Consider the following 18,105-nt stretch of genomic DNA (forward strand, 5'->3'; position numbering starts at 1 on the left):
GAAGGAAGGAAGGAAGGAAGGAAGGAAGGAAGGAAGGAAGGAAGGAAAGGAAGAAGGAAAGAAAGAAGGAAAGAAAGAAAGAAAGGAAGGAAGGAAGGAAGGAAGGAAGGAAGGAAGGAAGGAAGAAAGAAAGAAAGAAAGAAAGAAAGAAAGAAAGAAAGAAAGAAAGAAAGAAAGAAAGAAAGAAAGAAAGAAAGAAAGGAAGAAAGAAAGAAAGGAGGGCGGGCAGGAGGAAAGGAAAAATATTCATTCTTTTACTTCATTTTTTAGTTGCCTAATTTCCCCCCCTTTCCTTAATTGGTACATTCGAAGTCAAGCATAGTAGAGGAGAAAAATAGGAGCCAACTGAAACCAGTTGTATTTGATTAAAATGAAATTTGGAAGTACAATTATGACATCATGAAAAGTAATGTGAAGACTACTTTTCCTATGAGTGAGAAAACCTGGATTTTGAACAGCAGCTCCACTACTCACTACCTGTTTGTCCTTGGACAAATCACCTGACCTCTCAGTTTCTTTTCACACAAAATGAATGGTAATAGCTGCACTAATTACCTCACAGCATTCTTCAATTCAACAATCATTTAGTAAATGCTAACTAATACAAGGTACTAACATAACAGGTACTAAATAAATACTTACTAGAGTCTAGCAATACAAAGACAATGACTGGTTCTTGCCTTCATGGAGATTATATGATACTAGTTGTTTGGAGGTCAAGTGAAATGATTTCTCTAAAATACCAGATAGATGATATAGATATGGATGTATAGATATTAGTAATTATAACATGTCAGTTTATAGAGTCATAGAAGACAGGTCTAGAAAGGACCTTAGGGTCATCTGTGCTAACCCTCATTTTATGGGACATGGTTAGTAAAGTTACACCATACCAACTCACAATAATTTCACTTGTACTATTCTAACATCCTACAAGTAGAGATAAGTGACAATTGACTGCTTAAACTGCTCATCTTTCCATATACTGTTTGGTTTCCATCTTCCATTACATATCTCCTGACTGCTCATGCCCTTATTGTAATACCAATAGCATTTTATAATGAATGGCCACCACACCATCTAGTACTTGATTAGGGGTTTTGTTATACTCGCTCAGAATTTCTTCATCCGTCTTAATCTTTTCTCCCCCACACCAAATTCCTTGAAGATAGTGATCATGTCTTTCATGTCTTCTGCATCCCCTTCTGTGCAGAGCAGTCCTTATCATGGAAGATGAGAATCAGCAAATGCTGATGGACTGATCTGATGCAATAGACTAGAATCCTTTAATAACAACTGGCATATATGGCACAGTGGATTGAATACTGGGTCTGACGTTGCAAAGACCTGACTTCAAATCTGGCCTCAGACACTTACTAGCTGTACGACTTGGGCAAGTTGCTTAACCCTGTCTGCCTCAGTTTCCTCCTCTATAAAATGAACTGGAGAAGAAAATGGCAAACCACTCCAGTGTCTTTGCCAAGAAAACTCCAAATAGGGTCACAGAGAGTTGGAGAGGACTGAAACAATTCAACAACAACAAAATCATGCATTTTATTCTTACAACCATCCTGTGAGTCAGATATGATTAGACCCATTCTTTTTTTTAAGCAATTGGGGTTAAGTAACTTACTCAAGTTTACACAGCTAGTTATTTTGTGTCGGTGTTAAGTATCTGAGGCCAGTACCGATCCTGGGTCTCCCGACTCCAGGGCCGGCGCTCTTACTCACTGCGCCACCTGGCCGCCCCTTAGACCCATTCTTAATATGAGCAAGTTAGGGTTCAGAGAGGGTGACTCAATAATAAATGTCAGAGGTATTTTCCTGACATCCCATCCAGGCCTCATTAAAATATGTTATATTGGGACTGTCCTATACGTTATTCTACAAACGTTGGCTCAGTTAGTCAAAGAATAATTGCTTTTTCTCCAAAGCATACATTACTATTCTCACTTTACATAGACTAGACCACAAAAGTTAACTAGCTTAAAAATGTCCACCAATATGGTCTAGTCACTCAGTTAAGAAACATCTAATTAGTTGCATATTATCTATCAGAGATTATGGTAAATGCTAGGGATGCAAAGAAAGGCAAAAAACACTGGATTTGAGGAAACAGACCTACTTCAATTTTGCCTCTATTACTTGGGCATGACCTTGGGCAAGTAATTTACCTTTTCTGGGATTCAGCTTCTTAATTTGTAAAATGAAGAGTAGACTTGATAGCCTCTAATGTCTTTTCCAGATCTACATCTATCATCCTACTTCTAGGTTTCTTTTTATTTTTTACAAAAGGCATATTTTTTACCTGCAGAGAATTCAAGGTTAAGGAGAATTTTAAGAGAATTTAAATGCTAAGTTGCACCTGGTGGAAGAGACCTCAAGTGTCCTCATCTGCAAAATGAAGTTGACCTCTATGGCATCTAAGGCCCCTTCTAGTTCTAAATATGTGATACACTGAGCTCTCTTTGTGGTTGTTGGGATATCTGCCCTATATCTGAGAGCAGAATGCATAATTAACCAATGGAATACGATATTCTAATTAGAACTAGAATTTTTAAATTTGCATGGTTGATGTATAACATCACAGAATATTCCCCTCTGCCAGTTTATTATTTTGCTATTTTTGTTACTTAATTTCCTTCTTTATGTCAAGATTATTTAGAACACTTCATGCTCAAAATTATCTCCAAATCATACTTCAGTATCTAATGTCATAAAATGACATTCCACAATAGGTCAGAGAGAAAAAAGGAAATTTAACCAAAAACAGACATGTGAAAATCACATTATATATGTTTTCTTTCATCCTGTGGTCTTTGGGACTTGCCCACAAAAATAAAGGGATTGGGCATAATTCAGTTTGTGGTCATGACAACATTCAAAATCAGAGTGGAAGGAGTGGTTTACTAACCATAAAACTGTAATTGAATTTAGAAGAAGACCCTTTCTCCCCTATTAAACAAACATACTACTTTGATTTTGATTTTACCATATGGTTTATTTATCAAGTTTTAAACTTGTCTTTAACCTACCAGAGATCAGATATTGAAATTTCAAAGTTTAGGAAATCCTTCTCACCTACAATTGAGATAAATGAGCAAATTACAAAAGTATTAATATTTTAACTATCTATATTCAGAGAAAGAACTAGAAAGAACAGAGTTTGAATGCAGATTGAAGCAAACTACCTGCTCTCTTTCTTTTTCTTGTTTGGTTTTGTTTCCGCTTTCCCATTGTACATTCCATCAGTTACAAGCCTTTTTTATAATCTGACTAATGTCTAATGTGAAAGTATTTGCAGATCCTATACTTGATTGCATGCTGCCATGGTGGGGGGGGGGTAGAAGAGGAAGGGGGAAACTCAAGGGACTGTGGAACTGAATCTTGCAAACTAAAAGTAAACAGACTAATTAATAAAAACTAAAAAAAAAGAAAAAAATGGGAAAAAATATTTTAACTATCCTTTGCTTTAAGTATGCAGAATTGATTCTGTATTCCATCGTTTTCTACTTTACTGAGAGACCACTCTAGGGCAAAGAGTGAAGTTATATTTTTCTATGTCTTAGAATTATCTAGATTAGCAGACCTTTACATCTGACAAAAGAAATTGTATGCACATGTTTTTTTTAAATTAAATGCTTTATTAGAAACCTAACATTGAACATAAATGTAAATCATGTGCAATTTTATTAGGTTTAAGGCCAATTAAAAGATAATCCTTGACTTAAAAAAAGGAGGATAACTTTCCTGTGCTTGGAAAATGATTGGCTTTCAAATGGCTTCTCTACAATAACTTGCTAATAATATTGTACTATGTATTTCGCAGTACTAAGAATTTTCATTAAATTACTGGTAAGCATACACAGAAGGGAGTGATTCTGATTGTTGTCAGAATTAGTAAAGAGCCCCATATCCAAAAAGCTGTTTTAATAATAAGAAAATTCGCTTCTTTTGATACAAATATTATATTTTGACTTCAATCTTGCTATTGTTTCCTTGATTATCAAATGAATGGGGTAGAGAATTAATTTGTATCATCTAGTCTATCGCTACATAAAACTAAATCTATAGTTAAAAAATAAGGCCACTAACAAGCATTCATTCACTCTGTTGCAGACTTCAAGTATATAGAACATTGTTGAGGAGTATATATGATTTAATTCTATATATCTGAGCCCAATCTTTCTCAAGCTACACATACGCATCCTTGGATGGGTATCTTAATTCATACTTAGAAAAGGATTTAGAAGATGTCACTGGGGAACAATCCCTTTAATAAGATACAATAGGAAATGCTAATTTATTTAGGTTATGCCACTACAATAAAAATATATAGATTCAATCTGTGAATATCCACATCAGGGATGCTTAAGCTTTTTTGCACATTATGGGCCCATTTGGCATCCTGGTGAAACTTCTGGACCCACAAAATAAACAAATAAACAAAATAACTAATATATGTATTAAGAAAAGCCAGAGGTAAGTGAAAATTAGGTCAGTCAGAGGTTAGTGAAAATAAAGGTGTGATTTTTTTTCTCCTCATTGAAGTTCATGGACTCCCTGCCCCACCCTTCCTCCCCTACCCTCTACATCTATACACAGATCCAATTTAAGAACTCTTGGTCTATAAAGATAATGTGAGATTTTACAGACACACATATACATACACATATTTCTGTTTTCTGGGTCTTTTCCTGTGCTTTGCATAGTAGGTACTTAATATAGTCATCATGACTGAACACATATAGTTTGTTACATATATGTATATAATATGTTTATTCATGATAATTATATGTGAAATACCCATTATGTGCAAAGCACTGAACTAGGTTCTGAGGATAGAAATATCAAAATGGAGAATAGTCAGTCTCCTCATAGAGCCTGCCTTCTACAGGAATGCCTTAGCCAGGGGCTGGGATTGGGGAAAGAGATTGCTGAGGAGAGGAGAGAACATTGTGGACATAAATAAGTGAATACATTGAAGGGAAGAGAGAAAACTGGAGTAGGTGGGAAGGAGGGAATTAGTAAATGCTGAGCATGAGATGTGGCAGTCTGGCTGACTCACGAGGGAAGCAAAGGACTCTTCAGAGGCAGACTAGAGGAAGAAACACATCGCAAAAGGGGACAGCCTGTGCAAATACGTGGAAATAGTAGCAGGAATGTGAAGTTTGAGAAAGAGAAAGTAGGACAGTTTGTCTAAAATGCTGGGAGGGTAAAAGGAAATAATAATGATAATAAAATAGTTAATAACTAACATTTCTATAGTGCTTATGATGTTCCAGACATTGTGCTAAGCATTTTACAATTACCATTTCACTTGATCCTCATAAATAAAAGTGGGAGGCAGTTGCTCCCTTTTATAGATGATTGTCTCCATTTTATAGATGAAGAAACTGAGGCAAACAGTTTAAGTGACTTGTCCAGGGTTACAGAGATAATATATCTGGGGCCAGATTTGAATTCAGATCTTTCTAATTCCACGTCCAACACTCTATCCATTGTGCCACCTAGCTGCTCAAATAATGTGAAATAAGTCTGGAAAGGTAGCTTTTGAACCAATTTGTGAATGGCTTTAAATGAATGAGGATTTTGTACTAATTTCTAAAGGTCACCTGATAACATAACTTGATAAAGAACATAAGGTGAAATTCTGATTTATTCTTCTATTTTTATTGCTGAACTCTTAGACTGACTCCCTTAGAATCAGGTTTATGTTCCAATTTAGAGGTAATTTCTTATCCCATACAAACAAGAATCATTAAATTTTTATCAATACCTTGAATCCCTGGCTGCCCATTAAGCCATCCTTTCCATCTCTCCCAGGCTCCCCCTGTGAAAAAAAAGGCAAATATATTATGTACAGAATACATTGATAAAAGGCATGAAAAATAAAGAAAATTTGTGCCAAACTCACAGAACGTCCAGGAAGGCCAGGAAAACCAGTATTTCCTTTTTCACCTTTTGCACCCTAATTGTAAAAAAGACACATTAAAATCTAATTATGGCTATATTTTTTGGAAAATCAAAAATTTAACTATAGCAAGATAGCTAATAATTAATTGGAGAATTCATGGAAATCCTGCTTGTTTTTGCCTTCTAGAATAACTGTATAATATGGCTTCTCAGTATAATGTGAACTTCTTGAAGGTAAGAGATACTCTGGTTTTGTCTTTGTATACTCAGCATCCTAAACAGTCTCTGAATTATGAATAGTGCCAGGAACACAATGACATTAAAAGTAAGACAGGAAAACTTATGGAGCCTAAGTTAAATCATGCTATTTATGAGAACTGTAAAAACACTTATTGGAATAATTAAAGGGCTAAATATATATTTTTTAAATTAAGTGGGACAGGAAAAGTATTGTGGATAGATCCCCTTCTCTAATATGAACAGGAAGGAAGTGTTAGAGCACATACATTTGGCCTACAGGATTAGAAGTGAAACTTCCATTTTTCAAAAAACAATATAATGAATGACATTGAATAAGAGTAATGACTAATCATATCTTGAATTCTTTCCTTTTTTTTTTTTTTGCTTTTTGGAGGGCAATTGGGGTTAAGTGACTTGCCCAAAGTCATACATCTAGTAATTGTGTCAAGTGTCTGAGGCCGGATTTGAACTCAGGTCCCCCTGACTCCAGGGCCAGTGCTCTATTCACTGCACCACCTAGCTTCCCCCGAATATCTTGTATTCTTAAACTCATATCTGAAGATGACAAAAGAATAGAATCCCAGATAGGCAGATGGAGATAATTAATTGTTTTGTATAAGGTTGCTTGGATATTTTATGTGACAGTTTAGACTAGAACTCAAATTTTCTTACTTTCTTTAATCCATGATTCTTTTCATTGGAATATGGTGAAGGGAAAGTGAAATGTGCATACTTTTGTTTATGACTTATACTTTCCTTTTTCCCATATAATCCAGGTGATCCTTTATCTCCTTTGGGACCCATTTCACCCTACAGAAACAAAAGATTTCTTTTTCAGTCTTAAATATGACAAATAATTGCAATAGCTTTTAAATTTATTTTGTATCTGAATTATGATTTCTGGCTTCCATGTTACCTACATTCCAGTTTAAACTTAAGACTAAACACCTGGTTAAAATAAGGCACCATCTTTCTATACTAAAACATGAAATAAAAAATATAGACTGGCTCTTAAGAAAGACAAAAATAGAACAATCCTTCAGAGAGTAGTAATGCTAAAAATAACAATTGTTAATAGGTAATTGCCATGAATTATGCATACTGCTAATTATTGAGGATCTATTGGTTGGCCTGATTTTCCCAGTAGTATAGATTGGCTCTCCTACTGTTACCTGGCCATATAGCCTCTCATTCACATCCAGTATGCTTATGAAGTTGGCTTGTCTACTACCCTGCCAGTTGAGGTTGTTTCTTCCACCTAAACCAAACTAGCTTCCTCTAACTACTACTAAAGGGAGAGTGCATTGATTTAGCTTCCTTAAAAGTAACTATCCACATCACTATCTTCCATTATTAGGGAGATGAAGACAAAGTGAATAACAAAAAAGTATAGATGAGAGATACTAGAGAGTTTATATGTTGACAGAAATAAATGACAAGGCAATTAACAAATATTTTAGTATGGAACCGCTAAAAATGAGCACAATGGCTCTGGATGTCAGAATTTTTAAAGAAACCTAAATTATTTGATATTCCATTCATGAGCATATGGTGCATACATTTCAGAGTCAAGGTTCAGTGCAATTTATATGCAACTCATTCATTAACTTTCAAATGCTAAAGAATTTCAAATTACAGGTAGAAATTTTATAGGTAGCTTTCCTATACTTTATATGAAAAAGTTTTGCAAGTTTCAAAAAAGCAATGATATTCAACTTAATTACTTTTTTCTATTTCTGGTCTGTAGAAAGTACTATTTATATTAGTGTAGTTAATATTTTTAAATTAACTTGTAATTTAAATGGCATTTTGAAAATCAATAGGAACACATTTTTGAACTTCAAGGATATTTCTTTAACCTTTGATCCTGGCATCCCATGCTGACCAGGAAAGCCAGGAAGTCCACGATCACCCTGGAAAATAAAACTCAAGTTAATTAAAGGCATTCTCTCCCTTCTAGTTTTGACCAGCCCAATGTCTTCATTATTTTTATTTCCCATCCTCCCTGGCCCCATCTCTACCACCTCATTAAAACCATTTTTTACGAAAGACTCTGATATCAGATATTCATACCTTACAATGTGTTAAATGTGTTAAAAGGGTAGTAGTCATTTAAGCCTTATTTTAAGTTATGAAAATACATCCTCTTCAAAGACATTTGGGAACTAGAAAACAAATTAGAGAAATATTTCTGGGCCTCATGGTGCAAAGAATAGTCCTGTTATTTTTCTGACTGCTTGTGGCTAATAGAATATGTATATAACATGTTTCTTCTTTTGCTTTTAAGAAGAATCACTTTGTGTACTCGAAGAAGAAGGAAAGGAAGAAAGGAAAAACTGGGATACAGTGGGAGGGGGGAAGGGAGAGGAGAGGGAAACAAGAAAGGGGAGGGGAGAATCTAACAGTTTAGGTAAAAAATTTTTAAATGCTGTTGGCACTGATGGGTGCTTGGGCCCCAGACCTAAGATCATCTCTCTAGAAGCCTCCTATTTTTTCAGTAGGCCCCACTCTTGTGTGAAAATTTTCTCTTGTTGCAGAACACATTCTCTTATTAAAGCAGACAGAAGGGTGCCTGGCCCAAGAATTTTTGTCCCTGGCGGACCCAAGGACTCTCCCTCCTGCCAGATCCCCAAGGTCATGCCTCTGACAATTCCCTCAGTGTCTGGTGTACTCCATACACTTTCCTATCCATAGCTCCCAAAGACACCTGGACCCTTAGATTACCTAATTAGTATCCCTGGCATTCCTTTCCCATGTCCCTTTTTCATATAAACCCTAGCACCATCCTCACTCTCTCGAAGGTTCTATGAGGACCATTGCCTGCTTTTGCTACAGCACTACAATAACCTTTTTGCCACTTGACTTAAAGGCTTGAGTGTGTGAATTCATTCCAGGCAACTGTCTTGGCATTCTCAGGGTCCCAGCACCCCAAAACCTTGTCAACACCTTAAAGACATATTGCAGGTAAGGCAAGACTCCAAGTAGTTTATAATCTTGATGGAAATATCCCACAATGTGTGGATTAGACTGTGTGACATGACGCAAGCCTCAGAAGCTTCAAAAAGAGGAAATGCTTGGCGGAATGGTGGGAGCAGTTGCAGCTGCTGTGATGAAGAAGGGGATGGGTAGAGAAGGGATGGAGGCATAGGTCACAATGGCACAATGATATAGGTACTGATCAGGTCCCACCAGTGTCTTTGTCCATGAGAGCTAGACTTGATAAAAGTGATCTAATAGACAGAGAGTTCTTTTCTCCTACCACCTCCTTTCTTTCAGAAAGCAAGTGACACTCAATGCTTCAGGATTCCCCTTAAAGCTGCCTTCTCCAATTTCATATTGTAAGGATGTTTATTCTAGACAAAAGATGAGACCAAAACAATTGATTTCAATCATTTTCCAATACTAAATCAGGTGACAGTAATGTACTCATTAAAATGCTGGCTTCTATGATCTCTTGAAGATTCAATTTCAGGGTTTAAATAAGTAGAGCTCTCCCATTCCAGCTTGGGGGCTAGAACTCACTTTAGGCAAACTAAGCTGATACTGATTTTTCTATTTCTATTAATAATTTCATAACTGTCTCAAAAGACAGAACCCTGACATTTGGAGCTCTTTTTTTCTGTCCCTCTGATAAGCTATATTGTCTTTCATTTATATTCTATTGTGATTGAGGATAAAATTCTCTCTAGATCTCTGGCAAAGAAGGTCTGGGGAACTGAAGAGAGGAGTTAGCATGGAAGGCCCTTTGTTTAGCCAGACTGAGAAGGAAGAAACAGGAGTGGTCTATGAGGATTTCAAATCTTCCCTTTTTGAGAAAGGAAGGGAAGGGGAAGGGGAAGGAGGAGAAGGTGAAGAGAATGAATAATGAATAATGTGATAATGAATTTCAGACTACTGAAGAGAACCCCACCCTTCCAACTTCTGCTGCTCATTCCCTCAGTCCCATTTAGCTCAACACTACCCTTCTTCCCTCAACCATATATCAATCCACATCTACTTTCTCCTTCCTTTATGCTCTCTGGAGATTATTCTGCATAATTAAGGAACTCCCCCTAATTTTAGAAGTACTTCTGCTCATATTCTTTTCATCTTCTGGTACTTACTGAGACCTGGTCCTTCCTGGTTGACACTATACCCCATACCTTTCCAGTACTAATTACACCTTCTTTCATAATATAACCAATCCTGGTAGAGGAGTCAGTACCCTTGACCTCCACTAACTTTACCACCAATACCTAGCAACCTCTCAAACTTTGAGGTTAACTTTATCCAAATTTATCACACAAACCAGGTCCTAATCTTCCAATCATGTCAAACCTCAACCTTGGATTGCTTCCACCATCTACTTCCTCTGCTCCTGTTTCTGTGAAGCTAAAAGGATATGGAAAAGTACTTCAACCATGCTGCCTGGATATATTCCAAACCTAGGACACTTTTCTTCCTTTGTCAGGGAGTTCACTATCTAGATGACAGTATCCTTCTCCATTCCAACTGCTACTCTCATACTAGGGAGCTTTCACATATATGTTGATGTTACTTCAAATATCTTTACCTCCCAGTCCCTCAGTTTGCTTAACTCCCATGCCCTCCTTTACTCCATTACAGCTACACCCAAAAATAGTAAAACTCTTAATTCAAGCCATTACCTTCAAAAGCTCTTTTTCTTTTTTTCTTTTTTGCTTTTTGGAGGAGGGAGGGCAGGGCAATTGGGGTTAAGTGACTTCTCCAAGGTCACACGGCTAGTGAGTGTTAAGTGTCTGAGACTGGATTTGAACTCAGGTCCTCCCGACTCCAGGGCTAGTGCTCTATTCACTGTGCCACCTAAATGCCCTGAGCTCATTTTTCTTGATCAAGAATGTGGATATGCCTTTATCCAGTCACCATCTCCTATGATTTTAGCTCCCCCTATGCCTTTCTCCTACCAAAATAATTCATTCCTTTGTCTTCAGAGTGATGTGCAATCTTTCCACCCCTAAATATTTTACCAAGCCCATCACCCTGTTCTCACTGTCCTTTTCTCCCTTAAAAATCTCAACTACTTACATAGTGAATGAATGAAAAGCAAAGGGATGAAAAGTCATTAGCATCAGGAATATAAATACAAAAAAGCAAAATAGCTCCTACCCTCAAAGAGTCTAAATTCTCATAGGAGAAGATAGCCAAAGAAGAGTAGTATGATGAGGAATATCAAAGGAATGATGAGTTAAACTATAAGGCAATTGACATGTACCTCCCATTGAAGTATTTGATTGCTATTTCCACAGCTGATGGAAATGGAGAGTGATATACCCAGTATCATGACATGAAGATTTCTGAGGAGTAGTAGAGTGGTATGTCTGTCCTGGGCTAGTTGTGGTGAACATTCAGGAATCAGAAACCAGGACTCAGAGCAGGAATGTCAAGCTAGAGGTGGAGGCTGGAGTGTAGTAGCAGGGTCCTGGATCTGATTCAGACTGATTATGATGAATATTTACTAATCCAATTAAACTCCTCACTCTCCTCTTCTCCCAAATCCCTTCTTCCAATCATGCCAAACCTCAACCTTGGATTGCTCCCACCATCTACTTCCTCTGCTCCTGTTTCTGTGCAGCTAAAATGATATGGGAAAAACCATGCTGCCTGGATACATTCCAAAATTATTTTATCCAATCTCAGTTGGGCCCTCACTACAGCAAGGGAATCTCTTTATTCCTCCCTACTTGATTCTCTATCTCAGTGATTCATAGAAAGTGATCTGCAGACCTCTGGATCCCAAGGTTCTTTCAGGGTATCTAAGAAATTAAAACTGTTTTGATAGTATGAGGATATTTTAACTTCGAATATGTTAAATATTAATATATAACCCATATAAATGAAAGCCCCTTGGGGATCATCAATAATTCTTTAGTGTGAAGGGTCCTAAGACCAAAAAGTTTAATATCAATTGTATCCCATTTTCTACAACTTTGGCTCTTCAAAACCAGTCCTCCCACTGTACCTTCTCTTCTTAGCTGAAACACTTCCCTTATACTTAACCAAAAGTAAAAGAAAAAAAAGGCTTTCTACTGAGAATTCCCTCTTCTCTGCCATGTCTCACCTTATAATCTCTCATTCTCATCCCACAACTCCTGAAATTATCTTCCACCATTTGCTCATTTGCTTCACTATCTGATGAAAATGTGGCCCTTCTCAGTAAGGCCAACCCCTCCACATGTACCCTAGATCTCATTACTTTACATCTTCTCCAGCAGAATGCCCCCATTATCATCCTTTCTCTTTATCTAATCTTTTATCTTTCCCTCTATATTGGTTCCTTCCCTGCTGTTTACAAACACATCCAAGTCTCCCAGCAGCCTCAAAAACCTCTCAGTAGATCCTACCATCCTTGCTAAGTTTTATAATATAACTCTCCTCTTTCTTAGCCCAGTTCCTTGAAAAAGTCATATATACTTGATGTCTCCATTTCCCATCCTCTCCCTTTTCTTTCCCCCTCCCTGCAATCAGGCTACTAAGCCCTTGACTCAATTAAAACTGGTATTTCCAAAATTAGCAGTGATTTCTTAACCACCAATTATGAGTTCCTTCTCAGTCCTCATCAACCTTGAACTCTGTTCAATCTGATATTGCTGACCATCATCTCTCTTACTACATACTCTCCTTCTCTGGGTTTTTATGATAGTGCTCTTTTCCTGGTTCTTCTATTTGTCTAAACTCTCATCAGTTCCCTTTATCAATTTGTCATTCAGTAAGCATGGACATAACCCAAAGCTCAGCCTTGGGCTTACTTCTATTTTCTCTTGACACTCTCTGATTGTACACAGCAGCTCCCTTGGGTTCAATTATAATCTTTATATCAACATATCCAATTATCTCTAATGGGCTCAAATTCTGTATCATCAACTATCCATCAAATATTTCAAACTCTAAAATCTGGAGACAACTCAAACTCAAAATGCCCAAAATAGGGCTTCTCTTTCCCTCAAAATCAAACTCTTTCAAATTTATTCATTTTGCTTAGAGCACCAGCATCCTTGTAGGATGCCCACGTTTACAACCTTATGACCATCCTTAGCTCCTTATTCTTCTTCATTTCACACATCCAATTCGTTGCCAAATTTTGTCATTTCTATTTTTAAATTTCTCCCTTCCCCTCCAATGCCCAATCATATTGACATCATCCTAGTCAACAATCACTTCTCTCCTACATTATTGCAATAACCTTATATTTGATTCTCCCTAGCTCAAGCTTCTCCCCATTTCAATATATTGTCTACATAGGTGGTGCAAAAGTAATTTTACAAAAGTACACTTCATAGGGGTGGCCAGGTAGCACAGCGAGTAAGAGCACCGGCTCCAGTGTTGAGAAGACCTGGAGATCGAATCCCGGGCTCAGACACTTAGCACCCACCCAGAAACACCTGGCCGTGTAACCTTGAGCAAGTTACTTAACCCCAATTGCTTAGGGGCGGCCAGGTGGCTCAGCAAGTAAGAGCACCGGCTCCAGTGTCAGGATGACCTGGATCAAATCTGGGCTCAGATACTCAGCACCACACCCAGAAATAACTGGCCATGTAACCTTGAGCAAGTTACTTAACCTCGATTACTTTTAAAAAAAAAAAAGTACACTTCATAAATGTATGCTGAATTCATGTATTTTTGACTACATAGATTATTTTACATAGTGTAAGACATTTAATTCAAAAGAATTTCATTACTTGATAACTGGGACAGATGACTCAAAATTCATTTTTGTAGTATAGCTACATTTCTATAAAGTCACATGCTTGTATTTAGCATGTTAATTAAAAAATATCTTTGAAGGAGATATATAAACTAACACAAAAAAGCACACACAGTCCACATTTGAAAAACGAATATTTATTGTTATTGTTTACAGGTTCCAATGCTGAACTATCTTCTAAGACATGGATTCATTTCTCTAACTGCTTACAATACATCTCCACCACAGTGTTCCATGGGTGTTTCAAATTCAACCTATCCAAAACTAATCTTAGTATTTTTCCCATAGAACCTTGCATCATCTTCTTCTGACTTCACTTAATCAGTGGCAGAACATTCAGTCTTCCACAACTGAAACCTTGTTATAATTTCATGGCTTTTCCCATTAAACTAACCTTATATATCGAAACCAGTTCATTTTCATAATCAAAGCCTCACACTTAAAAATATCATCAGAGTAGATTACATTGGGCATTGGAGGGATGTTCCTGCTGCCAAAAGGGGAATGCCATAGCCTAAATCTAACTCTACAAATAAAGGTATTACTTGCCTTATTTAGTCAAGATGTTTCTTGGAAACTACAGAGATTGAAATTTTTAAACTATGCCATACAGTAAATTTATTAGGGATGGAAACTATTTTAAGAAAGCCAAAAGCAAATCTCTTTGAGGTTAAGAATCTTTTTAAAAATAAATTATAATCCTCAAATGTATCTGTTCTTAAATTGAAATGTGTATGTGGTAGATTATTTTTAAATGAGGGACAACCATTCCAAGGAAAGAGGTATAAAAATTCTTACAAAGCAAGACAATGAGTCCTTTTTCCTATCTAGAACTTTCTCATCTTAAAATGTGTGTGCGCATGTGTTCACGTGTGTGTTTAAACCTGAAGCCCAGGCTATGTATAGATATAAATAATATATAGAAATATATAGGTATATCAATATGTGTATACATATATGCACAGAGATATATAAGCACACACATATATGCACATACATGTATATACATACACACATACATACGTGTATATATACATGTGTATGTATATTTAAACCTGAAACCCAGGCTATTTATGAGACACTGAAAAGAATTAAAAGTCACAAATGGCTACAAATATAAGGAAATTATTTACCTTATTACCACCTCTTCCTGGTTCTCCTTTGTAACCTGGTAATCCACGAGCTCCCTAAATTGAGAAAATTAAACCTGGTTATTTACTTCTTTAGGCTCTCTAAAAATAAGATTATTATTAAATGCCTAAAGCCTGATCACATACTTGAATCCCTGGTGATCCTGGAATACCTGGACTTCCTGAAATTCCTTGATATCCCTATTTTTTAAAAAGAGAAAAAAAAACCTGTTAATTCATTATGTTTACAAATACACTCTTCCATCTCAGGATTTCTTGGGATTTCCTGCTTTCATATATTTCCTTATCTAGCTCTGCACACTCCTCCTCAACTCATTTCTTTTGATTTTTTTTACCTACTGGCTGCTTCTAAGGCTGGGGAATTAAGGCATTAAATACCTTTCTTTCCCCCATGAGATTTCTTAGAATCTATTTTTTCTCTTAACATTTAAAATTCAAAGTTTGAAGGTTTTGCTAAAACAGGTATCTAGAAATGTTGAAATTTAAAATACAGGCTTTGTGTTTACCATAATCATTAGAAAGAATGGCAAGTACCCTTTGAAGTTAGCTAGCCTTGCAGATAAAAGCATCTAATAATAACCATCACAGGGACATTTTAAAAGAAAAAAAAAATACCCTCATAAGGATTTAGAAAATAGAATCAGTTAAATATGCTTCATATCAACTTACTGATGAACATTAAATTTCATGTTCAGCGTAAATTAATTATTGTTTTTCTTCAGATTGACCTTATAAAGTAGTTTGGATTGCTTATGATGAGATACAATCTATTAGATTGCTAATATTGCATAACTCTATAGATTTATACAGAGCCCACTGAAGGCTTCCTACAGATATACAAGCAATTCAGCATTTACAGACCCACATACCAGACCCTATCCCTAATCAGGTTTAATTCCTCTAGGTTCAGTCTGACTGAGCAAAAGTTTCTATTTCCAACGTTTACCAAAATTGTTCTCATTGAGGTCAATTTTTTTCAACGCCAATCCAATGGCCTCTTCTCCGTTTAGTGTAATACAGTGGAAAACATACTGCCTCTGAAATGAAGGTCCTGTGTTCAAATCATACCTTTGATGTTTACTAGCTGTGTGACCTTTGGTAAGTCACAATCTTCCTGGGACTCAGTTTCCTCATCTGTAAAATGAGTGAGTTGGACAAAATGACCTCTGAGGTCCTTCCCAGCTCTAGACCTATAATCCTAAGTATGATACAATTTTTCATGCTTATTACCTTATGTAAACTTGGGGAAATCACTTATTTTCCTTGTGCCTCAGTTTCCTCATCTGTAGAATAAGCAAGTTGGACCAATTGACCTCTGAGGTCCCTCCCAGGCTCTAGACCTATAATCCTAAAAAGATATTATTTCTGATGCTTATTATCAGAGTAATCTTGGGGTATTTGGGCTTCAGTTTCCTCATTTGTAAAATGAGGGGACTAGATTAACTGGCCCCTGAAGTCCCTTGTAGATGTAAATCACTGATCCTACTTACAGTAAATTTTAACTAGCTCTAATAGAGCTGACCTCATTCTCTTTAGACATGTTTTCTAGCTGTAGTTTCAGGGACATCCCAATTATCTGGTTCTTTTATTATACCTCTCAGCATTCTCTCAAGGCTTCTTTATTGACCCTTTTCACTACCCAGAAAGCATGATTATTATGCAAGGGTGTCTCAGGTGCCTCTTCTCTCCCCTCCCCTCCTTACTCCCTACCTAGGTATTTCAGTTTTTACCCTCACATTGACTATTCCAAAACCTACAGCACCAAAATGCAGCTCATAACTAACATTGTCTCATCCATATCCACAGAAATTTACAGAATAATAGCATCAGCACAGGATCATAAGGCCCTCTGATTCCAAAGCCACAAGTCATGCCTTTTTCAATGATTTCTCAGCTCCATCTCTGCTTCCTAGAGCCCAAAACCTAGGCTAATTTCTAAAAATCTCACAGACACTCTGTGAGAGTCAGACTGCCAAACCTCTTTGCCTGCAGATTCTCCTCCACATAATCCATCTTTTATACAGAGGCAGCTAGGTGGTGCAGTGGGTAAACTGCACCACCTAACTGCTTCTGGAGTCAGGAAGATCTGAGTTCAAATCCTGCCTCAGATACTTATTAAATGTGCCACCCTGGGTAAGTCACTTAACCCCTGCTTGTCTCAGTTTCCTCATCTATAAAATGAGGAGAATAATAAAACCTACTTTCCAGGGTTGATATGAGGATAGAATGAGATATTTGTAAGGCACATTACAAAACTGTATTATTATTATAATAAATTCATAGGAATTATCTTTAAGAGAGTAGTTCTAATTATATTATTTTGCAAAGCCTCAAAATGATTCCCACTTGATAATTGCATAAAAAAACCTCTTCTAATAGTGAATTTTAAAACCTTCTACTTGTTGACAAGGGCAACTAGGTAGCACTGTAGATAAAGTGCCAGGACTGGAGTCAGGAGTCAGGAAAACTCTTCTTCCTGAGTTCAAATCTGGCCTCAGACACTAATTGGGTAACCCTGGGCAAGTCAATTAACTCTATTTGCCTCAGTTTCTTCATCTATAAAATGAGCTAGAGAAGGAAATAGTAAGTCATTTCAGTATCTTTGCCAAGTAAACACCAAGGGGCAGCTAGGTGGCTTAGTGAATAGAGCACTGGTCCTGGAGTCAGGAGGACCTGAGTTCAAATCTGGCCTCAGACACTTAACACTTACTAGCCATGTGACCTTGGGCAAGTCACTTAACCCCAATTGCCTTGCCTTCCCCCCTGCAAAAAAAAGAAGAAAACCCCAAATGGAGTCACAAAGAGTCAGATGTGACTGAAATAACTGAACAACAACTTGTTGATGCTCTTATTTCCATATATGATTACCTTAAAGGACTGCTGCATTTTAATGCTGGAAGGTACTTCAGAGGCTATTTAATTCAAGTTGTCTTATTAAAAACCTCTTCTATAAACATATCTAATAAGTGATTATTAACACTTTCCAAAAGACTTCTTTTCAGGGCAAACCCACCACGTGTGAGAAAGTTCATTACATTTTTTGCTATTTCTAATTTTTAGGAAGCTCTTCTAAATATT

The 18,105-nt window shown here is 36.8% G+C and overlaps 1 protein-coding gene across 1 annotated transcript in view; it reads right to left on the bottom strand.

The window, feature by feature from the left end:
* COL21A1 (collagen type XXI alpha 1 chain) overlaps window positions 1–18,105 on the bottom strand; it is a 252,989-nt gene that overhangs the window by 72,748 nt on the left and 162,136 nt on the right. The window contains exons 11-16 of the mRNA XM_069070650.1: window positions 15,154–15,207; window positions 15,010–15,063; window positions 8,016–8,069; window positions 6,912–6,966; window positions 5,918–5,970; window positions 5,780–5,833 (exon numbers count right to left, since the gene is read on the bottom strand). Coding sequence (XP_068926751.1) covers window positions 5,780–5,833; window positions 5,918–5,970; window positions 6,912–6,966; window positions 8,016–8,069; window positions 15,010–15,063; window positions 15,154–15,207 — 324 coding nt within the window. The remainder of the gene's footprint in view (window positions 1–5,779; window positions 5,834–5,917; window positions 5,971–6,911; window positions 6,967–8,015; window positions 8,070–15,009; window positions 15,064–15,153; window positions 15,208–18,105) is intronic.

The sequence above is a fragment of the Petaurus breviceps genome, unplaced genomic scaffold, assembly GCF_028583685.1.
Source record: "Petaurus breviceps papuanus isolate PSGF00001 unplaced genomic scaffold, PetGlider_PUasm1.0 90822, whole genome shotgun sequence".
Classification (NCBI taxonomy): Eukaryota; Metazoa; Chordata; class Mammalia; order Diprotodontia; family Petauridae; genus Petaurus; species Petaurus breviceps.